This window comes from Augochlora pura, chromosome 4 (genome assembly GCF_028453695.1).
Source record: "Augochlora pura isolate Apur16 chromosome 4, APUR_v2.2.1, whole genome shotgun sequence".
NCBI lineage: Eukaryota > Metazoa > Arthropoda > Insecta > Hymenoptera > Halictidae > Augochlora > Augochlora pura.
The window spans coordinates 2678565-2705876 of NC_135775.1; the positions used below are offsets into that span (position 1 = coordinate 2678565).

Below are 27312 nucleotides of genomic sequence, written 5' to 3' on the forward strand. Positions count from 1 at the left end.
CCTGTTCGAGTTGTTGCCGCTGTTCTTTCGGGCGAATTAGATCTTTCCTCGAAGGGGCAACGGTATTCATGTCGTCGGGTATTGAATTTCGAACGTTCGTCCGTCCAATACGAAGCAACAATTGTTCCCGATCAAGGGGACAAATTTTATTCCACGGGTCCGCGGGCACATGCTCTCCACCTCACCCTGGCAATTTATCAATTTCCAATGACACTCGAAATCCCGATCGGGCAGGTATAAATGAGCTGTTCGCGAGAACAGCGGGGCCGCCGTCACTCGGAACCGTAGGGGTTCATTAATGTTTTTGCAACAAAGAAGCAGAAACGGTTCCAAACCGCAGAATTTAGCCTAAATCGCTGGAGACCTGCCAGGTCCGACATCCGCCGCGGAACAAGCGTCAATTGGGACGTGTCCGATCTATTGTTACCATTAAATAAACAATTCTGACGTCGCCGAGAGATTTCGTTCCCGTCATCTCGAAAAAACTAATACCAGATGTTGCCGTCGCGTCCGAACGCGCAACGACGCGTACGTTACACGTTCGCGGATTAAAAATAGCATATACAGATATTTAGGGGTGTATCGGTGCATGGAGTCAGGCGAAGGTCACGGTGCAAGGGGGCGAGCATATCGGTTGCGAAAATAAAAGCCAATGGGCAGGCCGCGATCGTTTTCTTTCAAGCACATTCTCGTACTCGATGACTTCTCTTCCAGCACCTTGACACGGTTCGCCGGCGTCGAAACGATGGTGTACCGTTTTAAAATAAAAACGAAGCCAGGGTGCCGAGTTGCGAAATCTGCCACCCGGTGGAACCATAAACGGACGCTCTCTCCGTTTCTCCCTCGGCGATACTTGTCAAGTCCAGACACCTTCGTATCCTGAAACAGAAAAATTCAGTCTTTTAGTGTCACATCGGAAAAGCGGAGAAACGATCGCGAAAATACACGGAAAATGGGGCAGCCGGCCGCGTCGGACGTTACGACGCGAAGAAAGAGACGCGTCGGCGTCGATCCTCGAAGCTCGAGGACCAGAAGGGACCGTGAATCAAAAGGTGAGGATCGTGGGAAGCCGATGAAAGAGGGCGGCCAACGGCAACCTTAACACGATTCTATTTCTTTCGATGCATCAGGCCGCGCGTTGTACGTCGTTTGGTGATGCAATCCGAATGCTCGGTGATGCTTCTGCGAGGTGTCCTCCTCCCCTTCGGCGGTGGCGCGGGACGCGATACAAAGTCGGAGCTCGCACGCATCGGTCTCTGGCGCTCCACGGCCGAAAGAAAGAGAGGAACCGGCCTAGGTGGGGCTGAGAAGCGATCGCTGGTAGAAGTCGAAGAAGAGTTTCGGCGACCGTACAGAACCGTACGAACCTTCACCGCGGCCGCAGTTACGCGGATCTTATTTCAACCCCTGGTGTGCACGTTGTGTTGTTACCACCACCTAGTAAAACCACGCCAGTAACCCAGACACCGCAGTCGCATTACCATCAAAATAATTCATTTGACGAACGATCGAACACGCATTTGCCTTCGAGCAGAAGAACGAACCAGTAAAAAACACTAGAAGAGAGCAGCGATCCAGGAGAGAAAAAAATGGTTTACGAGAGCGACTTCTACACGACCCGGCGGCCGTACACGAGGCCCTACGTCTCGTCCTACAGCGTCACGGTCAGTATTCCATTACACGGGATTTGCCGAAAGAGCGGGATGATAGTATGTCTTAATAATGTTTTGTTGGATGGCACTAACGTCGAGTAAGAGCCCCGTGTGACACGGAAACACTTTAACCGAAGCCAGCCCCGATACCAACGACTCTCTACCCTAGTCTTGGAATCAACGTTTCGTACGCTCGATCACTCGACTTTTGTCTTTTTTTCCCCGCCCCTGTTGTCAGAATTTTGTTGGTGAAACAACACCGTCTTCCCATGCCACCCTATCAACACCACCGTCCCCCCCGTTTTCACCGACGTCAGAACACGCTTCACGTATGCTTTCGACTATTCTTCTACAAGCTGTCACACCGTGTGTTGTTTCCGTTTTTGTTACGAGTGTTGTCGAACGGCGAAACGTTGGCTCGTACGGTGATCGAAGAAAAGCCATAGGACGACGGCGCCTCTCGATCACCGGGCCGTTCGTTCCGCGAAATCGATCGACGACGGCCCGCAACCACGGCCGAGAAAAGTCCGGCACAGAGCGGATCCGTCGTCGCTGTGATCGAGGTTCGATGCATTTTCGGTGTCTCTACTTCCACACTGTATTCCGACCACTGTATTACTTGTTGCTCTGCTACCGTTGTCGCCAATTACTGTTACCGTCTGATGTATACACACCATGAAACGCGCGTTCCGTCTCTCCACCCACGATCTCTCTCTCTCTCTCTCTCTCAACCACCGGAAAACCATCTGGAAAATCGAACGAGAAAAAAAAGATTACCAAAAAGAAAACTATCACCTGAAAATCCACTAAGAGGTTATCGAACGATGTTTTTACCTTTTGTTACCGCTGCAGTTCTCTGTGTACTCTTTGCACGGTTTTACCGTACGTGATTAACAGTTCTCTACGGAACTCGCACGCGCCAAACTTCCAGTTTACGGATCTCTCTGCGACACACACGCACACACACGCATCTACGCCGATGCCAAGCTCCGATACGAGTGATCCGCCCGTGCGAAGGGTACGGAACATGTTCCAGCGTTTGTTTAACAGAGCGATGGTCTTCGAACGTTGTCGATCAGAATCCTCCGGCGAGAGAGCACCGTCTTCTCGTCGTTCCTGAAAGAAGGAATCGTTGAATTAAAAGAGAAAAGAAAAGAAAAGAATCGCGGTAGAATCTCGATTTATTACATTTTTCAAGGCGAACAATTCGCTGCTGGGTTTGCCCGGAATTTAATTTAAATTCGTGCCTAAATAATTCCTCTATTATCCCTGGTTCCATTGTAATAACTAGACTGCACAGTTTTATGCAAAGCAAAAATTGTCTACTAATAACGAGGGGATTGGGGATTCTTTTAACGGATTAGATGAGCTGAAATTAACAGCTGTGTGAACGTCTTCGTTGTTTCGTATTTGATCAACCCTCTGCACTCGAGCTATGCGGCACCCCTAAAAATCATGCTACAAAATAATTTTCTCATTAGATCATATTTAAGAGAATATTAAAAGTTTTTTTGAGAATATTTAAATTCAAAAATTATTTTGAATTTAGAGTTAAAATGACTTCGAGTTAAAAGGTTAAAAACTGCTATAAATTCGTAAAACTCGCAATTTAGGGTTGCGTTTAATTGCATGTCGTATATCGAGCGATTTCGTATTCGCCGAATATTGAATTAAGAGAAGGCATAGCAAACGACCAATTATTTATTCAAGTATGCAATTTGGAGTTTCGATATCGACGTCGTGGCGAACACGGTTCGAAGACCACCGGCCTAGAGCATCCCCTCTGTGTCCATCTTTCAGCTCGTCTTCTACTGTGCGTACGCAGGCACACGCGTTGCCTTAGCCCGTGATAACGCGGCCGTTTGGCAGCTGTGCCGCCAGTGTTTTCAGGTGTGCCATTGCAATTCCGTCGTTTAAACAGTCGCGTCGACACGATCGAACGCGCGACAGATATCCTCTCTTCGTGTCCGGCCAGCCTCGGGAAGCGCCTAGGCCTCGCGCAGCAGCAGCGTCCGTCGTTTCTGCTGCACGAAAATTGTAAAATCGGTATAAATAGTGATTCGAGAGCAAAGGAGTCCGAGGAGAAGACCTATTCATAGCGTTGCAGCCATTTTCCGGGACTTGGTTCGCGTTAAACTTAGACGCCGCGCCGACCGGACCCGGCGAACGCTCGCCGAAACGCCGCGCGGCTCGCACGGCCGGAAAATCCGTGTTCGAACACGGGATGAATCGAAGCGAGATCGACGCCGGTTAACCGATCGTGGCGGGACGACACGTTCGGAAAGCGAGAGTCATTCACGCAGGCCAATGCTAATCTTTTGGGGGAGAACTTTTTGGCAGAGCGGCGCCTCTCCCTCCTCGCTCCATTGTCGATCGTGAATCAATGGCGCAGTTAAAAGCCGACCTAAATACCTAGGCCCTCGTCAGTGATCCAAACTATGCCCCGGAAGATTTCTCGTCGAGGCGTTCCCCCCCGGTCGCCGTCGCCGTCGGGTGCCATTTCAATGACCGTGGTTGTTGAATCGACGCGCGAACAACGGGCGGAACCCGCCCTCTTAGCTACCACGGCGACGAGCGCGACTCGCGACGCCACGTTATTCAGTATTTTCCCGTCTTTCTCCGTTTCGGTAGGTGGGGATCCGTGAGCCGGGTGTTGCGTTACTCTGTCCTAATTTAGGCTGACGAGTTACCAGCGACGTCCGCTCCCACCACGCTAGCCCAGAAATTCCTCGCGGAAATTCATATATGTCATAGTTTATACGGCTGGCCCCGATGGTCGTACGCCGCGCGGCCTGCTGCACCGGCCGTAATGGCACCTGCGGCACCGTGATCTAGAGACAAAAAAAAAAGATATGAAGAAGAATGCAACGATTCCTCGTTTCGGTTTTCGGACGTCGGCTACGAAACACACCCGGGCTCGAAATAGTCCGAACCGGCTACCCGCGACCGTGTAACACGAACGGTCTTATTAAATATCGCTCATCCAACGAAGGAGAGAAAGAGAGTTCTCGATTCCCCGGTCTATAATTAGACACCGACATACCGTTGTATCTGTATGTTTGGCCGCGGCCACGATTCTACCCACACGAAGGATCGCTAAATAACCGCGGGCTCTTTCGACACGATATTTTCGAAGGATTATCTTGTTGCGCGGCGACACGGGGCGCGGGAGACGCGGGACATGTCGCGCGCGAGAACCGCGGCTCGCGCCGTAACGGCCAAAGAATCCAGCCGGAGAGAGAGGCCAGAAAAACCACGCCGGTATTCTAGGGGAATGATTCACCGCAAGGAATTCTCCGATACAACGATATTTGTGGAAAGACGCGTAAAAGAGGGTTCCGGACGCGAGAGACTCCGTTGACCAATGCCGCGGGGAATGCACGGGGGCGAGCCTCGGCCGTCGTCGGCTTCTTCCTCCTTAGCGTTCCTCCTGCGCCATTCACTTGGCCGGGCTATTTTTACGCGGACCTCCTTGCACGAGGAACGATCGTCGAGGAGACGGAAGCGATCGTCTTGAGCAGGACACGAAATTAAGTGCACGGCGAGGGCGAGAGTAACGCCTTCTGACTACCGTCGCGTCGCGGGAGTCGGGAGGCGTGGTCCTCGACGCCGCCGTGCCGCGTGCATTTAATTCCGAGCCCTGCTACTTCGACGAGGATTGGCACAAAATATAAACAGCACGCGAGCTCCATTATATTTTGCGACAGTTCTCGTTGAACGTGTTATACATATCGCTACTGTCTCGCGTCGACGCGTTCTAGAATTCTATTGGTTCGGAGCGTCCTCGTCGAATTTCGTGTCACCCTCGACCCTCCCCAATCTGAAGACAGTTCTCCAAAATATGCGAGAACCGTGCGCGACAATGGGCGAAAGTAGCCGAGCTGGACGGCGACGGTAGAACGATCGGTGTGGAAGTGAAGACGTCGAAAGGGACGTCGGTGGAGCACGTTTGACCAGGGTCGAGGGTCGAGAGGAACGGGCGATAAAGGACGCGAGAGTTCCGACGGATGAAATTTACAGAAACAGGACTACTTCCCGTGGGAGAAGGTGCCGTTCGTACCGCGGCCGTCGCTGGTCCCGGACCCGTTCACCGTATGGGGTCGCAAGAAGCAGGATCCGAAGAAGGAGTTCTATCAGTACGTCACGCTGAAGGACAAGGAGGGCGTGGTGCGCGGCAAGAACGCGGCGAAAGACGAGCACAAGCGACAGCTGGTGCAGGGCGGCGCGGTGTCGAAGGTCAGCTTGGACGCGGCCACCGAGCTCGCGACCAAGGGCCACGTGTTCGAGAAGGGCGTGCTGTCCAGGCAGCAGGCCGCCACGAGACACGCGGCCATCACCACGCCCGCGAGCGATCGCACCAGAATACTCATGGCGCTCCATACGCCGTCCTGGTACCGGTTTTAACGGCGTCCCGCGGACCAGACATCGCGTCCCCTTTTCGGAGCAGCACAACGTTCCTTACGGGGATGGACGAATTTTAACGACTGGGAAGACTCTTGGATGCTTCGTCTCACGGAATCACCGCACACTTCGGACCATTCGGGGGATTTACCATAGGTATCGCGCGAAGCCACCGCCCCAACGCTCCGGGCTTCGGCGCGCGGACGCCGAAGTTCGTTCCTCCTTAGCACGCGTTCTCCCCATGCAATTCGATCCCGAACGCCGGATAAACGCTGCTCTCGCGCGGCCTCCGTTTATTTTCAATTACCTTTGTACACGCGACGGATAAATAAAGTTCTTCGACTTACAAAGATGCGTTTACTGATCCCATTCCTCGAAACGAACGCGCGAACAGACCGCGTTGTACCAATCGCGAGTGCTATAATAATCTCCCGGCCATCTCTCTTTCTCTCTCTTCCTTGGTCTATGTATATGCATACAGTGTGGCCCGTAAACGTCCACTTAAATATCTCGGTTCTGTCAAACAACTCTAAGGGAAACGTTACGTCTGTAATTTATACGGTTTAAGAATTTGCGTAATATAACATTCTCGGAGGCGTATACGGAGGTCAACTTCGTTATTTTAAACGCCCTAGTTTTTCTAGAAAAAGTGTTAAAGTTCTCCTTAAACCGTGTTACTTTAGCTCGAAAAAAAGTCCAATCGTATCGGGGAATAAATTAAGTTGACATGTTCCGAGGTCCACCCTGTATACACAGCAAACACATTCGGCCGTGCGATAAATCCGTTCGCGTCCGCGAAGGGGGTCATTTCTGAGCGTCCATCGCGGGGAAGTTGCGACGGGATGATCGAGATACCCTCGCGCGACCAAGTTTCCATCGCGTTTAATCGTGCCCGATCGAGCTCGATCAAATTGCACCGTGCTCGATCGGGTGTCCCGTAAAATTAGCGACGCCCGATTTCCCCGGGCGGAAGCAGCCGCGAGCGGATTTGTCCGCGCGACCCTTTGAGGAGGGAGGCGACGTCGCTGGTAACCGGCGAACGCCGTGAAAACCGCGGGCGAATGCGACAACGATAGTCGGAAGACGAGTGACACCCGCGAAAGATTAACGATCGAAGGCGGAACGAAAAGAGGCTTCGAGTCGCAGAAAGCTTTCTGGTCGGGTGGGCCACCCGTCGAAACGAGACACCGGACACATACGAGCAAAGGACACTAATATATACGACATAGGCAGATCGCGCAATGTAATCCATGTGTTTCTTGGCAAGGGCGTGTTCAGTTGCTCAACGTTACACTCCGAAGAGAGCGTCCTGAATATCTCGACAAGGAGACATTATTAATGCATACGTGTACCGCTCCGCGTTTATAATTGGCCCGCACGTTGTGTGTCTACAGATAGATATCGCGAAACACCTTTATCGAACTCCGTTTACTCTCTTTCTCCTACGTTCTAACACCGGCACGGTAGACGACACCACCGATACACTTTTATCTCTATCTCTGTCTCTCTCTCTCTCTTTGTATAATTGTACTTAACGTTCTCCCCAAGACGATCATCGGTCTCCGGAAGTCCGCGACAGAACAAACCTCTCGATATGTCCTGCGAATTATCGCTTAGGGTTCTTTCGCTTGTAAGCCGTGTCCATTTGGAACTATTCTCCGCCCAGGTCGGAAATTATGGTATTCTCAAAATGAACAAGTTTTATATTTTTTACAAAAATCGCTATAATCTTTTAGCAAATTATATTTAGACAGTACGAAAATCGTTTTGATTTTCTAAAAGCTTTACTTATTAATTCACGAGTGATCATATACTCTGTTCAAAATAATTTGCAAGTATTCACAATGATGGATAAAAAAATAATTATTAATAAGAAAACAGAGTTCTGAATGAATTAATATTATATCAAATTATTTTCTTATTGTTCCAATAGAACCAGAGAATTATTTTTTTAGATAGACTAGATAGTATAGCAGAGGCGCTGACCAACATAGTGACACGGTTAGCTTGCGAAACGTTGCGAGAATAATTCCAAAAGACCGCCGCTTACAAAATCTCTGATCCCTCGGCTGGCACCCTGTTCTCTTGCATCGTGAAGCGACCGAAACCGGGACCGATTCGTCGAAACAGCGTCCCCCGATTAGCGTGTATCGTTCCTCCCGGATCCATTGTTCCGTGACACACGTTGTCCTCTTATCCAGCAGACGTTGCTCCGTCACGGAGAACAGAATCGACGAAGACCGATTCGAAGAATAAAACGTTCGCTCAGAAAAATAAATTACTCAAGAAGTGGAGACGTAATATGCAAGAGCTCTGCACAGTAGCATGGCGCATCTGTTAGGTGAACATTATAATTGCCTATACATTTTATTTAAGGACATCGTTAAATTATTTTAAATTTACTAGAATCGATAAAAGATATTTTCATCTAGTTAATATTTCTCACAATTTCATTGGGTAACTTTTATTTTGTATAGTTATAGTAGAGTATATCTTTATATCAAGGTATAGTGTATAAATTTATATCAAGTTAGGGCTATAATGTCTACCTGGTAGATACGCTTTGCTACTGTGCGAGACTTCTGGCGTCGCTTGTCTCCTCGTGTAACTTGTTTTGCTGCGAACGCAGCGTGGTGCCGCATCGGTAAAAAAAAGCCACGAACCGCGAGCGGTTGATTGTAAAAAAAGGAATGTGGGGTTCTGTTCTCCGTCGAAAACCTGATCTCCAAATTGTTGACCTTGTGTAACCCGAATCTATAGACACCTCGGCATTACGTGGTCCGTGACTATCCGGAAGCCGGGCTGAGGACTGCCCAAGAGCAGTACAGCTACGCCTACACCAACACCAGTTCGTCGAGCTCCTCCTCGGCCACGGATCCGTACAGTCGGCGTCCGCAGAGGACAAGCTACAGCCAAGAAAGCGTCGTCAAGAGGGAGAGCGGACCGTACGGATCGTACTCGACCGAGAGGTCGGCTAGGACATCGACCGGCGGCGGTCCTGGAGGCTATCACTCCTCTTACGAGTCCCATACTTCCGGCCGTTTGCCCGGCGGCACCTCTTACCGCCATTTCTCCTACCGCGTCTAAAAAAACCCCGCTCCGACCTGTCAACCACCCCGATTGCTTTCGTTTCGCCGATCGTCGATGCAACGTACCCTCCTACCCTCAACAACATCTCGATTCTTGATACCTCTCGCGCCTGTCGACAATAGGGATTGCGATACCGGCGAACCGGTAAACGGCAGTACATTTTCTTCTAAAGAGTATAAAAAGGTGGCATCGAGCTGAATTATTCGCCAGTGTCGAGGAAAAACATGCTTTCGAACACTACACCCCCCGATATTTAGAAAAATATTACCGGTAAACCGGTGTTACCAGAAAATATCGAACTATTAATAATTGTAAATAGTCGGTAAATTTGCAATCCCATGTCGACGGGCCGTCGGAAACACAGCTGAGCCTCGGTTATCCGAAACACGCGGGTTCCAACGATAACACAATCGTTTCTATAGGGGTTTGTGTCTTCATTGATTGAACGAATGTTGTGACACGATGAAAGCGTGTTTGGTGAGAGATTCGGATACCCGAGGCTACGCGGTGAGTCTCGCTCGGGTCGAGGACTAAAAATCTGACGCGAATCGTTTTCGAAATCCTTGGAGGTCATCCACGTCGGCGAAACGTACACGCCCCCTTCCTGCCTGCCGACGCTCGATTAATTGGCCGTTATAATTGGACCAGCCGTTCGCCGCGTTCCAATTCGAAGATTCGGAAAGTTGCATACGCTCTTAACATTCCTCGGCAATAGGACACCCGTTCTCCACGAATAGACCGCGGATTTTATACATCCCTGGCAAAAACAAGCGGAGTCGAGAGCGAAACAGGAAACGCGTGCACGGAGCTTAAAAATAATATTCCGTTCCTTCAGTCTCGTAAAAATTAACGAAAAAAGAAAAATTATCCGCGGTCTATAATCAAAATTATTCGTCGAATTATACAAAAAATCCGGAGCGATTCTTCCCCATCGGGAATCGTCGGCAGACAGGATCGGGGCACAGGATTTTTCTCGTTTTTGTCATACGAATTGTCTCTGTACTGTTATCTCTGACACGCCACTGTAACCGAAGATGTACCCTATATAGTTGTACCTAGACGTTTTCAGCCTGTTCAAGCTAATAAATTAGGTGCCGTCCAAGATTGCTGAGTACGTTTAACGCTTAAATGGCACGATAGTCAGCCGCCCCTACCTACCCGCCCCCGAAATATTCGATGATACCAAGAAACAACCATATAACAAGCAAGTTTCCAACGACACGCGTCCCCCCGTGCGTTTTTCTTCGTTTTTACAAGTTTAACTATCCGTGTCAGGATGCATCCAAGCGTAGTACGTGTTTTTATAATTTGATCTATGTCCGATTATGGATTGTATGCGTGGGATTGTTTTCTGCTTTTTACGCATAACGGATCGATCGTTTTCTGTACACGGGCTCGAGTTACTTGTTCAGCGTGCAGAGTGCTATCGTTGGACCCGCGGATCTTTATGTGACGCGTGGTGAACGATCGACGCGGTCCGTTCCTTCTCCGTGATTTCGTGGAACGATCCTCGTACGGGCGATACAAGGCGACGGAACGTTGCGTAAAGATTCGCGGTCCAGCTGTCGCAGTGTGAATTAGAAGGAGCGAGCGCTCGATGGTCAGCCGTGCGATCGAACAGCAAAGATAAAAGGGTTCTCGGCAGAGAGCGAAAGGTGTAAGAAAGCCGGGAGACGCACCGAGCACACGACCGCTCGCTTTCGACGCCTGACCGACCGCGAACCGCCTAGGAACCGATCCAGCACCGCCGAAAACCTAACCGTGACTAACCCTACTGTTCGTCATCTCGTTAGACACACAACGCGACAATTGGCCAAGTTGTTTGCTCGCGGGGAAAAAAATGGATCGACAAACCTCGAATCGTTTCGCTCTGTCGTTCTACGAATTGTAAAACATACATGTACACGTGCACACGTCCACACACGCGCCAAACACAACTACATATATAAATATAGAGATATACATAGATATTTACACATATACCACACGTATACCGTATTGTATCGAGAAACATCGCGTGTATATACACATATAATATATATATTTATGCATATATAGTATATATATATTTATATGTATATACATCTACAATAATATCCGGCACACACCGATCCGATCGAGACGATCGACGCTAAGAGAATCTATAATGCCAGAGAAAGGGAATAAAAGGCAGGAAAATGTAAGAAATACCGACTGATCGGTCACTGTATCTGCAAAACTCACTAACCAGGTGTTGTTCTTCTTCTTTCTATTTATTCTGCTTCCCACGTGACTCCTCGTCCCCTGCCGCCGCCGGATTACGCCCAATATCGTCGAATATCGTCGAAATATCGATTAAACCCACAAAAATATCGTCCCTCTGTAAACACGACCGAAACCGGACCGCAGCAACGACCGATCACCCTTCCGCTCTCCACTGTCCTCCAGGTAAGTACCGAAACACCCACTACGCTTCTGCTAGTCAAACAAAGACCGTCCGCAAACCGCTCGCTGTCGCTTTTAATCGCAAATCGCTACAAACGCCACGCCGCCCGCCGAGTACTAAGTCTTCGATTTCGATCGTTCGCTTTTAAAGGTAGAAACACAATCATGGCTTTTGCGGCAGATAATCGTAACAGGTTCTTTGGTAGCAAATGTTTTTAGTAAAATATTCGAATATTACAAATGTTATTTGAGTTCGTGGAAACAGTAGGATCGCAATTTTTGTACAGATTTTTTAAGATATTGTTTCGATAATTAGCTGTTAGAATATTTCAAAAAATGTTTTTTGTTTTCACTGCTTTAACTCATTAACAGTCGCCGTGACAATGTGTTTCTATCTTAACGCAACAGCTAGGTAATAGCGTTTCACGGGCGTCGACGATACCGATGCGTCGATCGATTCGAAAGCGTCGATTTTCCGACTAATTCGCACGGGATCGCAATCGTCGTTCATGCCCATCGACCGCCGCTTCATCCACCCACTCTAACCGTAACACCGTTCGAACGCTTTCACGCTTTCGCTGGCCCCTAACGGACGATCTATCGTACACACCCGCCAACCGCTTCGCCACGCTAAGAGGCTATACGCCGCGAGCAAAGAGCACGAGCCAGGAGATCCGCTTCCAGCCGGAGCGGAGACGGGCACGCTTGTGTTTTCACGCTAATTGCCGCCTGACGCCGCTGGGAACGTAACGACCGATGGTCGATGATCGACGAGTTTAGTAAAGCAGAGTATCGTGCCTCTAGTTGAGAAGCATTCCTCGCATGCCATATGTGGCTCACAAAAGGCTCGTGACCGTAATCCACATGCCCTACCATACCGTGTACCACGGCGGCATCGGCAGCCTGGTACCGATAAGAGTTCATGCGCGCGTGCGACCCAGCGTCCTCGCAGCGGAGCTCAACAGGATACGGAACCTCTGGAGGCCCTCGACCGAGTCCTACACGGAAAAGTATCTACAGTCCAGGGACCGCATCGTAAGTTTCCCATCGAAAGCGAAAACAGCCATTCTAACACCATCGTGGCCATTGTGCGGTCGAGTAGTCGTCGAGTCGTCATCCACGTGACCGACCGCAAAGCTCCATTAATGGTCATCCGCCATCATCACCGCCATGATCACGATCATCACCACCATCATCATCACCGCCATCATCGACCGACCAGCATCTATCGTTCATCGGCGGGATCGCGTCGCCGGTTTGCGAACCTAATCAGAATCATGCGCCGGCAGATTACCGCAGATTAATGCAGTCGATTTGGACACGGTCGAACATGGAAGAGCCGGTCCTCGCACGCGCATCAACCGCGTCTCATCAATTCTCACGAATCGAATCTCAGTAGATGGAACTAATCGAATAATCAAATACTAATCGGTCTCTCTCTATATATATATATATATCTCATTCTCTCTCTGTCTCTCTCTCTGTGCGTGACAGACCGCAAACATCTTCGGAGAACGCATACATATTTCACGTGTGTTTCTTCGCAGTACTTCGACGACGAGGCGAGGGAAATACGCGCGAAAGTGGATTCCCTTCTGCGACGGGTACACGTGTTCGTCCCACGAGCCGTAGCAAGGTATTTCCGCCCTTTAACAACGATTACGATGCTTGCCGATATCTTTCGCCCGGTTTCTGCCCGCTGCCAGACTTTCGGCTGGATTCAGTTCAGCCTAGGATCCCTGTTGCAATTGAATACCAACTGGGGATAAGTGTAGCATTTCGTTGCTAAGAATTTAGTTAATATCGGAAAAGTGAAATAATTTAGTCCAGTATAGAGTATACTGTATCTAGATCCTTAAACCCAATTGATGTTCAATCGTTTTGGTTCCCCGCAACAGTATCGGAGCCTGTTCAGAGCGATTCCGCGAACGGTCCATAGCCGTTCGGTCCGTAAGACCGTGCCCGTCGAGGATCGTAACGCGGAGCTTTGAATTTCCAGCGACTTCTTGGAAGAGATTGTGCCGGAACGTATGCGCAGCGGGGATTACGTGCGTCGGCTGCTGTCGGGCAAGTCCATCGCCAAGAAAGAACCGGAGCCGATTTCCTGGTACGAGGTGCCGGAAAGAGGCGACTTCGGTACGCTGGCGTGCGTCAAGTACGTCGCCGGTAATCCACAGTCCATCAGGAGGCCGTACTTCAAGGTGGCCGATCTGCGACCCTCCGATATCAAGAACGACGTTAATTTTCTGAGCTACTACAAAAAGAATCGGCAGGCGGCTGCCAACGCCTGTGAGTAGTCTAACAACGACAGCAACAACGACGATCGGCACGTGGACGGACTCTCTCTTACACATATACACATTTACACGTTCACACGTACACACATGTAAATCACAGTGTTTTATCACCGTGCTGTCTAACAAACCAAGCTTCGGACGTTTTGCAATTTTCGGCTTCTATCTCCGCCACGTACTCGACGGAACTAGCCAAGCATGATCTCTGTCTCTTTTTGTTTTTCTCTCTTCCTCCCTCTTTCTCTGTTTTTCTTGTAGAGCTCTTTCATTTACTAGTTCGTGGTTGCACTATGGCTTGGACAGCACGGATTTACTCAACACCTTATAAACACACGCACATATGCACACCTACAAATTTTTCTCTCTCTGTTCGACCGAGTCGATCACTGGACGAAGCGACGCCACGAACGAACGACACACGTTTTTCTTTCGAATTACTGTTGTATCGACCGAATCCGTACAAGATACACGTAGTTAGAGGCACAGGGTAGAAACGAACGATCGCGAGGAGGGCGTAATTACGAATAATCATCGCGGGAAGACGTTCGCGCGCACCTATTCATTCTTCTTCTCGCACGGTGGAATCTCGGTTATCCAAACTTATAGCGTTGATTATTGTTTCTTATTTTTAAATTTATTATTTTATTATTTGTTACTATCCTTTTGCCAATATTTGGATAATAATATTGGATAACGTAAAATACGATTATTTTTGTGTTACTAATTAAAAAAAAAGTAACGTAGGGAAAAAATTTCTAAAAAGTAATTCGAAATTGGACCAAATAATTGGAATCTCTTCCAGATATTAGAAGCACCAGTCGATCGAACAGTATCTCAAAATTAGTTGTCTAAAAATTGTGTCTAATAATTTCTATCATCGCCGGTTCGGATAATCGAGGTTCCCGCGACCAACAAAAGCACCGAAGCAACAGCGAATTATTCGTGGTTGGCCTTCCCCGCGGAGTTACCTGCGAACATACATAATAGCACATATATTTCTCGAAGCGAACTTTTTTTGGAAAGAAAATAAAAGCGGCCATGCGACGCCGTTGTGTGCACCTTTCTTTTTCGTTTTTTTTCTCTCTCTCTCTCCTCGCTCGATGTCTATATCTTTTTCCTAGCCGCCACCCCCCCCCCCCCCCCCATTTTTTGAATGAATGCCACTGTTTCGCAACTGTCTGACAATTTTTTGGTTGTGCTGTGCTGGCCTACTGTAATTTTCGTGTTTTTTGTTCCTCCGTTACAACAACAACAACAACACAATTTCTTTTCTTTTGGTCTTTTTCCTTTGGTATTTTGTTGGTAGTTGCCCGTAGCACTGTTCCCCCCTCGCCCCCCCTTTTACACGTTGTGACTACTTTGGCGAAGACAATTGAAGCGGCGGCTTTTTTTACGATTCGCTCGGTGTCTCTATTTGCGCATGAACAAATATTTTCTTTTGCAATTGCGTTTACCGGTATTGCGGGATCTCGACGAATTACGGAAACGGAAACGAGGGCAAGATTATACACAATGGCAGACTCCAAGTGTCGGGCAGAACCAAGACGACCGGGACACGTACACGCAGCTAAATATCGCAGAACCACCAGTTCGGCTCTTTTTTGAACGTTTCAGGCAAAGGGTGGAGGGATCGTGTTCCAGAGCTGTACGAGGATCCGACGAAACCGAAAAAGGAGAAGGAGGGGGACGAGGAGCTCGCCGAGGAGTGACCGCCGCGTCGTCGTCGTCGTCGTCGCGTCGTTCCGTTAATTATCGTTAATTCTCGAATACTCGACGAACACTCTCCAACGTCCACCGCGCCCTAACGAGGTCTAAATCCCGGGAACGTTGCGTCCGAGTTTTGACGGCGGCCGTGTGTTCCAGCGGACCGCAATCGAAGACGGCGTAAAATTTTCTGCGGATCGTTCGCGGTGGGGCTGTTTTGCCATTGTCCCACGAAGAACCGTCCAGTCCCATTAAACCGTTTGTAACAGTTCCTCGCCCGGCCCGAAAATCCGAAACGGGATCGCCAAGTGTCCGCGATCGCACGGTCGGGGAAAGTTTTTGATTGTCGTTGAACCTGTTCGAGCATGCGAGAAACATATCCGAATAAAATATAGACGTACCTTTGATTCTTTAATTTGCCGTCTATTCCGTCAGTTTATTATTTTCCTTTGCACGATTTATCGCCGGATTATAAAAACCCGAAACCGGCTAGCAAACGATTCCGTTGTTGCGAGGTAAGGCTTCTATTCGTGCTCCATCATACAGAGTGCCCTCGAAAAGCTCCCGGACCAATGCCAGATCAAATTTCGCTTCGCTCGGGTTTCGAGCGATCCACTTGCTTTTACGCGAAGAGACCGCGCCATCTCTGACTGATCGGTAGACTGCGGATCGTTATACAAAATTAAAACAGTTCGCAATTGGTACAGGAAATGGGAGAAAGTTATTTTAGTGTTTTTTGTTGCAATACTCTTGCTGGTGTTAGGTTGCAATAATTTCTTGGCAGTAAAGATGGGGTGAGTCAACTCACTTGACGCCATTTTGGCTATAGATCCAAAATGTTCTATATGACTTAGTTATATTTTTGATAGTGTCACTTCTTAATTTATATTCCCTGTTAAACTCTCCAATTATGAAGCTTCGCAACATTTTTATCACCTTCTTCCAAAACTTCATAAAACAGCGTCTGTCAGGTATGGTATTTTTTCGCTCAGGTACACTCAATTCCTTTTGGCCAGCACTAAAAGGATTAAACATCGATTAGAGGATAACAGAATTTGATTTGAAATAACAGGATGGGATAAAAAAATACCTGCACCACGCCAAAATGCGATAAGGGGTGAACCAAGGTGTTAGACAGCTGCACGTTTCCGTCACGAATCCACGGGATCCGCAGTCTACCGGATCTGTCGTCGATCTGGAAAACCATTCGAATAAAATATTAGGCCAGTTCGGGGACTTTTCGAACGCTCAGCGTACCAGCAACCAGGTCGGCTGACTTGTTTCATGTCTCTAAACCGGCGCTGAGTGATCGCCGGTTACTAAAAACAGAAACGACACGGTTCGCAAAAATTAACGTTAACGGGGATCGTTCACGGTGAAGAGGACGGGACGACCGTGCACGTTCTATCGGATCGAGCATAATCGGCGCGGTGTCGTCGAGACGAGAACAACGATGATCTGGTTAGTCGTCGATTCCACCCGTTTCCAAGATCGTACTGCGTCATGGATCCAGGAAACAAGGAGATTATTTATACTGTTTTTCATCGTCGATACAGATCTCGGACCTCGACGTTCTCTAACACCGCTAACTCCATCTCGCTTCTATCGTTGGTGTGTTAACATTGATAACGAGAGCCTAACAACAGCGCCAAGGTCACAATACAACACTGTATCCGCAGCGGATATATATCACCGACTAATTTCATAATCGTTGCTCCATCATGCGCGCGTAACACGATCCCCCGCGCGAAACGTCGATCCCCCGTCGTCGCGCCGTTAACCGAACCGTTTATGTTTCATGTAACCCATAGCGCCGGACCTGCCGATGACGGAGAGAGAGCTGCGAAAGGGTCAGTAGATTTCTCTGATACGAAAAAAAAAGACGCGCACCCGCGACCCCGTACGATACATTTTATTCACGTTAAGCGCATTTCTCACGTAATCTGACCCGATTTTAGTGCGAGCGCTACAGCCTGATTTGGACGAGGCAGCGCTTAAGAAAGGTACGTGGTCCTCCTATCTACCGATGCTACCACCACGGGTCGTTTCACGCCTAATCGATCGCGTACCCAGGTTAATCAAGCGGAATCCAACTCGGACCGTTTGCCGCTACCGAAAACGCGAATCTTCGAATCGTTTCGGTAGACGGGCTCGCGTATTCTTCGCGAGAGGAACTATTCTTTCGAGTTTATCGTTTAAACTTTCGAATATTATTTTAAAAGACTATGAACACTGTCAACGTTCTCTTCCATCTCGCGGTCATAACCGTGGACGATTGATTTTCCATTCGATGAGCCATCGATGGGCGTGCATCGACCCGAACCCAGCTCCCCGTCGACCGCATGAACAGCATGACTTCACGTGAACCTTGTACCGTGTGTCTTGTAGTGCGTATAATAGAAATCGAGCAGGAATCGAAGCCGGAAAAGAAGCGGGAATCGAGGCGAGCTAAACCGGAAGCAGCGGCGAAGAAGGAGCCGGAGCCGGAGAAGAAACCGGAAGTCGTGAAAGCAGCCGAGCCTGAACCGGAGGCCGCGAAGGCTGCGGAACCAGCACCGGAGCCTGCGAAAGAACCCGAGCCGGCACCGGAACCAGCGAAACAAGCTGAACCGGAACCGACGCCTGAACCCGTCAAAGAGCCTGAACCGGCACCAGCGCCTGTCAAAGAGCCGGCGAAGCCTACGAAGGCGAAAGCTAAGAGAGCTGCCGCGGCTCCTGCTCCAGAGCCTGCTCCGGAGCCGGTTAAAGAACCGGTTAAAGAGGCAGCTCCTGAACCAGTTGTAGAAGCAGCTCCTGAACCAGTTGTAGAAGCAGCTCCTGAGCCAGTTGTAGAAGCAGCTCCTGAGCCAGCTCCTGAACCAGCTCCAGAGCCAGCTCCAGTTGCAGAGGCGGCTCCAGAACCGGCTCCGGCCGAGGAAGCAGCTCCGGAGCCGGCAGCCGAAGAGAAGCCGGCCGAGAAATCGGAGCCGGAAGCGAAAGAGGCCGCGCCGGAAGCGGGTTCAGAGCCGCAGGCCGCGGAGCCCGTAAGTGAAACGGAAGCGGCAGCCGAAAAGCAGTCGGAGGACAAGAACGGTATGTTAGCCGACGATAGACACTAAACGGGCAACGAAAGTATTATAGATTGCGTCAGAGCGGGGCGAGTATACTCCTCGTAAGGTTTATCGTGCTGCTCGTAAAATCCCTGTCTTGCGAAGTCTGTCTTCTTGTTCGATGTCGCATGAAACGTCCCTCGTCACGTGTTACGTTCCGTCTACGAACGGCTATCAAAAGCGTCGACGCACGCAAACAGTCGTAAAATGTTGATACCCATGTACGTTCCGTAAGGTGCACATCAGGATCACGCGAAAGACCCCGGTATACACGACTCGATACGCCGATCGGTTCTACGGGTAATAAGGGTCGACCGACCGACCGGTTTCACGATGTGCTTTCTATTACAGTGAAGCAAGAGAAGGAGGACGCGATCAAGAAGATAGAGCAGTACCTTGTCAAGGCTGCCGAGGAGTCCAAGTAAGTGAATCGTTGGAAAGGATTGGATCGAGGACGTCAGGCTTTGGTTTGCGGAAGATTTTTCGTAGGGTTGGCCGAGTTAGGCGAACGTAGTGGGATATATGCAATGCGGAAAAATATTATAGAATATTCTGTAATATGTTCTAGGATTATTATATTTCATATTATATTCTATATTGTATTCTACAATATAATATATAATATAATTCGACTCAGCTATCGAAACGCACACTTTCGAAATTTTACCTGGAAAATCACTGATAGTTTATTTTTGTCCGAATGCCACCCCTCGGTCGAGGAAAAAAAAAGAGGACGGTCTCTTAAGCCTAAAACGCTTCTGTTTGCCTAATTAGTTCGGCAACGGTGGTCCTATTCTTGTACGAAAAAATGAACAATGTATTCCGCTCGTATTCCAGAAATGTATGCAAACGGATCGTATGTATTCAGAGTTCTTGAACAGTATGTTTGCACTTGAGCTCCCTGTTACACGTGTACCTAAATACTCGGTACACGTGTAGTTAATGTACCCCGTTGAAACGTGTGTGCTTCGTAATACACGGACACACGTGTAATTAATGTATCCGTGTTTGAATTCGTTCGAAAGGTATAACGATTAGATTTTTCGAATTTTGCGAAGGCGTATAGCAAAAAGTTAACATCATTATTTGCTAATGGAATAAAGTGAATGGAAAGTCAATAGAATTGCGAGTTTTTTGGAAACTGTTTTATTCTATTAACTTTTCGTTTCGATGCTGAAAAGGTGAAGTGTTCGATTTTTGAACGAGTTGAAACACGGTTAATTACACGCGTGCACGTGTACAGTCGAGAGTTAAAGTGTTCACATATCTTTAAAAAATGTATACATTTTTTAAAACTGGTTGCTTTCTTTTTTTAAATTTTGCTATTACTTAGTATAGAGACTTTTTTAATTTTAAAGCCAAAGGCCTTATTTAAAGCCTATTTTGCACCTGCCGTCCTGGCGTTTCTATTCACGACAGTCGTCCTCGAGAGCTTAAATTTCCAATGCAGAAGTCGAGACGGAGATCTTGCAACGAATTTAGTCGCGAAGGTACAATGCTAAATGTTGACCCCAGGACCCTGGAAGAAAGGAAGCAGGCGGCGGAGGATGAAAGAGTGAGGCTCGAGCTGGAGGAGACGAAGGCGTGGGAGGCTCTGCAGGTGGCGCAGGAACGAGTGGCGCATCTCGACGAAATCCGCGAGCAAGAATCCGCGGCGGCCGAGAGGGAAGTCGAGGAGGCCAAAATGGAGGCCGATCGGGTGGAAACCGAGAGAATATTGGAGGCGGAAAGGTAACTTGGCCCCTATCGGGAAAGAGCTTTAGCCGAGCTCCTCTATGAAGCCGCAGGTGTTTGGTGTGCGGATTGTCCGCCGATGAAATATCGATTTCCTTCGGTGTTCAGGCAACTGGAGGAGGCCCGTGTGACAGCCATATTGGAGGAGCAGGAGAGAATGGTCATCGAGGAACACCTCGAGGAAGTCCGGCAGAAGGAGGAGCAGGAGGAGAGGCTGGCGAACGTCGCGATCGACGACGCCGACGAAGTGAAAGACGCCGATTGTCGCTGCGACGAACAGCTCGAGAGCGAGATCACCGATCAGGAGAGAGAGGAGAAACCCTACGAGCTGATCGTCGACGACGAAACGAGGGTGAGTCGACGACCAGTCGACGACCGTTGCTCATTGCTCCCGCGCCGCGCCGGAAATCGATCGCACTCGACGGCGCGCGTCCCGACTTTTAACTCGAAACGACGACATTTAAACGCGCTATTTAATATTTCAAATGCCCCGGAAGTACAATAAATTCACGATCTTCGACACGTTGTCGATAGTCCGACCGATACGATTTCGGGAAAATGAATCGGGCAAACGATAAACTTGGGCTAGCTTAAACGCTTTGACTGACGTGTCACGGATACACGGGTGACGAAATTATTTGCTCGGATTTGAAAGCTAATTTCTACGCTTTTGTACCGACATCATTTTATTAGGATCCATGAAACGCCAGAATTTAAGAGATTTGCTCTTTCGCGGAAATGTTACAGATTTGAAAGAGCTGTAAAAAAGATTAGACACTTTTTGCCGAGACTAATCCTAATGTAAATTTGAAGATTAAAGCCCCCTCTTTCAAATGACCCCTTAAACTTTGGTGTACGATCCTTTCCAGTCGCTTTATTGAGCTTAGAACGTAAGCTCTACTGCCTGCTCTACAATAATGTACAATGCACGCGGAGGCTTTACACGACCGAACCTGTTCCTCGTTTCTGTTCCATAAAGCGACGACAAAAAAAATCGTGCACCATATTTCGCGAGGGGTTGCCGTAATGTGGAAGCTTCAATCTTCAAAATGATGGTAGATTTATTCATAAAAAGAATAGTGCAACGTTTCTGCATACGTTTCAGTTCGCGTCATTTCGGAGCAAATCTATGTATTCAGGTTTTCTGCTAGCTAATCATATGTCGCAGTTTTCTGAATTAATATAATTACAAATTCTAGGCAAAACTTTTAGTACGAATAATGAGACTGTGAGATCTCAGAATACGATTTTGGATAAACCTGCATCTTAATGAAATTCTTTTGTCGTCAGATCGAGGAGGATATTGTGGAGGAAGAACATATTGAAATGGACGCCCCGTTCGTCGAGGAGCCACACGGTGCGGAAGGAAAATCGCACGGAGGCGCGACGAGCATCGAAGAGACGACGAAGATCGACGAGGTGGCGTCCGGCGGAGAGGAGAGCTTCGAGTGGGGCGACGAGGACGCCTAATCGTTTCGTTGTTAATTAATAGGATCGCATCTCATTACGCCGCGAGTAAAAGGAAGATGAATACTTGTCAATTACGTACGAGTCCTGTTGAATGTTGATCGATTTCAATCGCTTCGAATATCTTGCCCTCTATTTCTATCTATTTATCTCCGTCTCTACATCTTTTCCACCTCGAGTCATTCGCATCCTTTATTTATTTCATTGTCGGCGGTAGGTAATTTATAAACGGCAACCAGTCGATCGACGTCGAGCGTCGATTTTCGTCGGTCTGCCGAACGGACGTCACCGGTGTAACCATACTTCATTTCGCGGCCGTGCCGAGTAACGCGTCAGAAGCCTCGAGGAATCGAAATACAGTATCTCTCTCTAGCGAGAGACGCGATCGATCCCTTGACCGAGTCGATTTTCATTAGAACCGTAGCCCGCATCCTGTTATTTATTCTATTTCCATTTCTCTCATTGCGTGTCCTTTCTGACGTATTACTCGATCGACATCGAAGAACGCTCCAGCTCGGTATAATGGAACTCATAAATAATTCAAGGGGGGGCGCATCGCAAAAGCGAAATAAGCATATAAGAAATTATTAAACCGAGAACGATCGCGTCGAAGACAAACTGTCGATACAATTTAAGCCGGGCATTATTGCTCTCGAGAGTCTACTCTCGCGAGCGGTACGAACAATCGCATGCCGCTTTCGCGCGCGCGCGTCCGTAAACTTTTTCAACGAGCTTCCGCTGCGTTCTTCGTTTAGGAGAAACATCAAACGATTCAAGATAAATACATTTACTCCGATGTTCCTATGCTCGGATCACACTGCACGTTCGTATGTCTCTGTAGCACGCACTGTATACTATATATTATTCACGCAATGCCTATTTTGTCTATACTTATACGATAATAAATAATAGCATTTGAGTAATCCACCTGGACATCCTTCCCTGAGAACTAATGGTCGATCTTCCTAGTCTCCGTCATTCCATGGCATCTAAAAGAATTTCATAAATTCAGTATATAGAAAAAAACGTATTCCAGATGATAAAATATACTTTACCAATGGTCGTAGGTTTAGTATTAAGCATTGACGACAATAACAGACAATTCGTATTGGTTCGTAACTTAGACAGTTAAAAATTGCTCGAGGATGATTGTTCACACTATTCTGCGAAACGTTGCGCGTCGGCCGGAGTACGTAAATCCCAGATTGCTGGAAAAATATGACAAAGATCAGTCACAATGCTTAATCAACGATTTAGCAACGAGATAATAACATCGCTTACCTAAACATGAAATCGCTCTTTCGAATCATCGTTGTTCGTTCGGTTGCGTCAACGAGGTGTCCGGTATGGCCGGGAGCGAGGATTCCGCCAGTCCTCGAGAGTTCCTGGAAAACAATCATCGGGATTCACGTTGATTTTCGCTGGAACATCTTCCGGCGATCGGAAACGTAATCACGGTAAGAACGTCGGCGAAGTTCGTTTGTTCGGGAGGCAACAACGGTCGCGGACCTCGGCCTTGGCTCGCGTTACGTAACATCGGTCGTTAATACAGCAACCATGCGAATCGATAATAAAAGCATCAATGAACGTGTACACGTCGGCTTCTCCGAGCGTCCCGGGCTTCGGATTTCTTCGAGCAGGACTCGGTTTTTTCCGCGGCGCGAGACTGCCGGAGAAAAGAGAACGCGTCGTCGTAATAATCGGAGATAATCGTGTTCGCGCGTGACACGCCGATTCGCCAACATTCGGAGACGTGTAACGAACTTATTGGAAGCCGTTCCCTATCTTCGCGAGACGCCGCTGTCGTTGTTGATCCGGCCACGCGTCGCAACAATTAAATCGAATTTCTAGGGACGAGACGAGCGGCGAAGGTGACACAATGGGATAACTTCGGTAGTCTAAGCCGGCACGATTGCGCGTTCGCATTAAACGATTTGTCACTTAATTTTATTTATTTCTGTATTTTTATCATAATTGTATAATTGCATTACACACGCGCGAATAATTATTATACGATCGTTCACAACAATCGCTGGCCTAACAACCGCGTCTCGGCAAAGAATTACGTCGAATGCCGGGCTGGACGCGACCATAGCGAATTTCGTCGACCGTGCACCAAGCAGCAACAATTCGTGCGAATTAGCAGCTTCCTGTTTCGAACTGGAAACGGTCGAAAATCCGTTTCCGTTGTGTCCCGGCTGGAACGCGGCGATGTTTTCAAACCGAAAAGCAACGAGCAAGTCGAGCCAAGGCAAGGCGAAATCGTTTGTAAAACGGAGGAGGGTCGTAATCAGGAAACCGATGATCGTTCTAAACGTCCGTCGGGTCGTGTCGCGCTCGCTCGCTCGCTCGCTCGCTCGCTCGCTGCCCTGTCGGCGGCGATATCATGATTTTCAGAAATGAGCGCCAAGATTAGAGAGAATTGACGTCACGCCGTCGCGACAATAAAAAGAGGGATCTCCGTGTTCGTTTGTAGGCCCGTACGCGAGGACGGCGTATCACCGACAATGAATCGCCGAGAAAGCGGGATACGGACGACGCCGACGACGACGACGACGACGACGTCGACAACGTAAGCATGAGAGAGGCATGAGGCATGCAGCCAGAGAACAAGCACCGACACAGGCCGCTTCATATCGAGCGTCGCCCGGCTCCGGCTTTCCACTCGAGTTTTCGAGCAACGTGTCGCCGGCCGATCCTCTCCATCGAAGACGATGCCACGGTATATGTACATTGCAAAGTCTGCGAACCTCCAGCTCGGTTCTCGTTCATCAACCGATGTGTTTCTGAACAATAATTTCGAAACGGTTGTCCCGTTCCTTAACTGATATCGCCGAGTGTATATCGCGACAATTATTGATTATGTGTCAAACAACGCGACGGCTTAATTAGAAGTCAATTCCAACTATTGCATCTTGGGTTCCGCGTCGTCGATATTTAGCCTCTATTGTACAACGAATGAGCGAGCTGGAGGTTGCATCGTTGCAATTTTAAAAAATTCACTGCTTCGTATCCCGCGATCCTTATTCCGACATATTCCTCGAACAGTACTTGCTTTGATATTATGAAAACTTTTTACGAGAAAAGTTACGATCTGTCAAGTTATTCAACAAAATGTGCAGCTATAACCTCAGCCACTAATACAAAATTAACGAAAGGATCTTTCGAACAAAAGTCGTATTCTGCTAACAATTTATTGTGTTAATGGACATCTGTATCGTTGTTCGATGAAATATTAGAAAAGGACAAGAATACTTTGCATGAGATCGATTATGAGAAAATCGATCAGCTTAGAAGCTATAATTGCATCTTTGTGTTTTCATTGGCAAATTATTCAGGCGAATGCCTTATTAATGCCTTATTCATAATTTTGGTTGGAAATCGATTATCATAAAGGTTACGATTATTATCTCGAACGTCTATACGAACGACCCACTGTGCCACGGCGCGAATAACTCGTTCGAAACAATTTTTCCATAGCAAAGTCGCTCGAAAGGCTGCGAAACCCCTAGCCGTCCGTTCCGCTGCATCATGCATGAATCGAGTTGTACACCGTTCTAGAGGTTGCCGCCCACGCGGGCAGCTCGCTGCGACGTGGGCAGAGCACATTATTTCCCGATTAATCCCTCCGCACCGTTCGGGAAATTGGTACACGTAAGATTTCTCGATCGAGCGTAGCCGAAGCCCGCGAAATACTGCTGATTTTTATGAATTTATTTCTGGCGAACTACGCGGCGTGCAAGAGCCACCGCCACGCGCGCAACACCGCTCTCGCCGCTCCTCCAGCTGGCTTCGATTTCGCCGAGAAATATTTGTTGCATGCGTTCGATGCTGCAGAAATAATTGAGACTCTCATCGGGTCGAACCTCCATCGATTGCTCACTGACGACCTTTTATCCAATTGCCTTTGCACAGTGTATCAACTTAAAGCGTAAATCGATACGGTTTTATCAATGGAACTCTTTAGTTATACAGTGACGCGGATTAGAGGCGAAGCGACTTTTACAGTTTTAGAGACGTTTAAACGAAACGAAATATCGTATTTGTGTATTTCTAAAAAATAATAGAAAATAGAAATATCCGAGTATGGTGTTTTATTAACTTTAACTAAAATTCTTCTTTCCTTCTTCTTGTCATTTCAACGAATTTTAATATTTGAAAAATATTTCTCGGCAACTGTTTATTAAATTAAACTATCTACCATTTCAAAAATATCCCCCTATCTTGACTTATTTATACAAGAATATCTTCCGGAAATTTATAAACATTTCTGCCAAGTTTACCGAACGCTGAATCCCGAATCTTTAGCGTTAAATATTGATCGTCTCGCGGACGGAAGGTAGCCCCGTATAAAATCGTTTAAAATATACGAACGGAACCGGATCGCCGGCGAAACAATGAAAAACGTCTTTGATGGAACGAATCGTCGTTTAATCGCCTGTCGGGTCGAATCGGGAAACGATTCGAACAGGATTACGCTCGAGTATTAGAGATTAGTATTTACGGCGGGGCTAGGGTAACGACTCCCTCTCTCTCCCGTTTCTGGCCGTGTGTTGGTTAATTGCGATGACGTTTCTGGAGCATTGCCACTTTTATGACAAGCCATTCGTTCGAGTTCGTTGAATCGCACGAATGAATAAGCGCGGATAAAGCGGTACAATTTGGTGACAACGAATCGGTTGTTGCGCGGCGGACTGTATATGCGGACGGAGCTGCTCCTCTCTCTCTCAATTTCTCTCTCTTTCTCGCCGCGATTCCAACGACGACCACACGCTCCCAAATGTATTGGAACAGGTAGGCTTTAATTGGAAACCGTGACTTATTGGTTACTACGGGGACTATGTGTCTAGTTGTCCGTTGATTCATAATGGCAGCGTATCTGGCCGCGACGACACGAGCCAATAATTTTCTTTCCGATGTTGCGCGGAGCATCGGCGACCTGTGCGATTACCTTTCAATAAGTTCCTGACAAATTGCTCGGTCCCGCGGATATCGGGACAACCTAGCCGGCTCGATTACGATTTATCGAGTGTCGCGGCGTTTCGCGGAAATATTGCCGGACCTCGGTTATCCGAACACTCGACGTTCAAATCTACAAATATTCATAAGTACCACCGGGAGCTAATTTTCATCGAAATTGGAAAATAGAAACGACTACTTGAACAATGCTAAAGATATTGATTTAATTGTTTAAAATTAAATTTCAATATTGACATTTGCATACTTTAATATACCATAAAGGATTTTTTTATATCACTATATATTTATTTAATTATGCGACGTAGAAGTCAAAGCCATACTATCGTCTGAATAGTTTTGAGAGTCATTCTCAAAGGGCCACTGCGTCCCTAATTGATCATATCAAGGCTCTATAGCACGTTCATTTGTTTATTGAATGCGTGGGGAAAGTTACCAGTTGATCATAAAATCAAGGAAAAAACATAGATTTAGAACGAC

General features: G+C 47.9%; 2 protein-coding genes and 1 long non-coding RNA gene across 12 annotated transcripts in view; 1 reads left to right on the forward strand and 2 right to left on the reverse strand.

Annotated features, from left to right (window-relative positions):
• Positions 1-1210: 1210 nt before the first annotated feature.
• On the forward strand, positions 1211-22790 carry LOC144469588 (uncharacterized). 3 transcript variants are annotated; one of them, XM_078180029.1, is made up of 12 exons: positions 1211-1664; positions 11532-11570; positions 12372-12602; positions 13115-13203; positions 13567-13856; positions 17377-17415; positions 17524-17568; positions 17954-18637; positions 19006-19075; positions 20170-20385; positions 20497-20740; positions 21679-22789. In XM_078180029.1, exons 1-12 carry the CDS (start codon positions 1590-1592, stop codon positions 21856-21858), a joined length of 2202 nt encoding a protein of 733 aa, XP_078036155.1. In that variant the 5' UTR covers positions 1211-1589; the 3' UTR covers positions 21859-22789. The 3 variants fall into 3 exon arrangements, with proteins under 3 accessions (XP_078036155.1, XP_078036157.1, XP_078036156.1); XM_078180030.1 differs by lacking the exon at positions 1211-1664 and adding an exon at positions 9146-11322 and having other exon boundaries at positions 21679-22790; XM_078180031.1 differs by lacking the exons at positions 17377-17415; positions 17524-17568 and having other exon boundaries at positions 1212-1664.
• Positions 1658-3824, reverse strand: LOC144469599 (uncharacterized). Its single transcript, XR_013494014.1, has 3 exons — positions 2841-3824; positions 2487-2768; positions 1658-2398 (listed from the first exon to the last, which is right to left on the reverse strand). It is a non-coding gene; the product is annotated as an uncharacterized LOC144469599 (long non-coding RNA).
• LOC144469595 (uncharacterized) overlaps positions 13676-27312 on the reverse strand; it is a 59774-nt gene continuing 46137 nt past the window's right edge. For 4 of the 8 annotated variants that reach the window (XR_013494010.1, XR_013494008.1, XR_013494009.1 and 1 more), the window contains 7 exons: positions 23137-23240; positions 22911-23063; positions 22784-22844; positions 16656-16760; positions 16374-16583; positions 15967-16227; positions 13676-14829 (listed from right to left, as the gene is read on the reverse strand). Coding sequence is in view for 1 of the 8 variants with exons in the window: in XM_078180042.1 (XP_078036168.1) it covers positions 16188-16227; positions 16374-16583; positions 16656-16760; positions 22784-22791 (363 nt within the window). In the remaining 7 variants the exon portion in view is untranslated. Of the gene's footprint in view, positions 14830-15712; positions 16228-16313; positions 16584-16655; positions 16761-22783; positions 22845-22910; positions 23064-23136; positions 23241-23850; positions 23880-27312 lie in introns of those variants that run through there. The other 4 variants (XR_013494011.1, XR_013494012.1, XR_013494013.1 and 1 more) reach the window with 4 other exon arrangements.

What these genes read in the sequence shown, in the direction of transcription:
- LOC144469588 (XM_078180029.1), top strand. Translation starts at nt 1,590, where the DNA reads ATGGTTTACGAGAGCGACTTCTACACGACCCGGCGGCCGTACACGAGG. An exon ending in GCAGGCGGCTGCCAACGCCT is followed by an intron (nt 13,857 to 17,376) that starts GTGAGTAGTCTA and finishes TGTAACCCATAG; the next exon opens with CGCCGGACCTGCCGATGACG. An exon ending in AAGGCTGCCGAGGAGTCCAA is followed by an intron (nt 19,076 to 20,169) that starts GTAAGTGAATCG and finishes TGTTGACCCCAG; the next exon opens with GACCCTGGAAGAAAGGAAGC.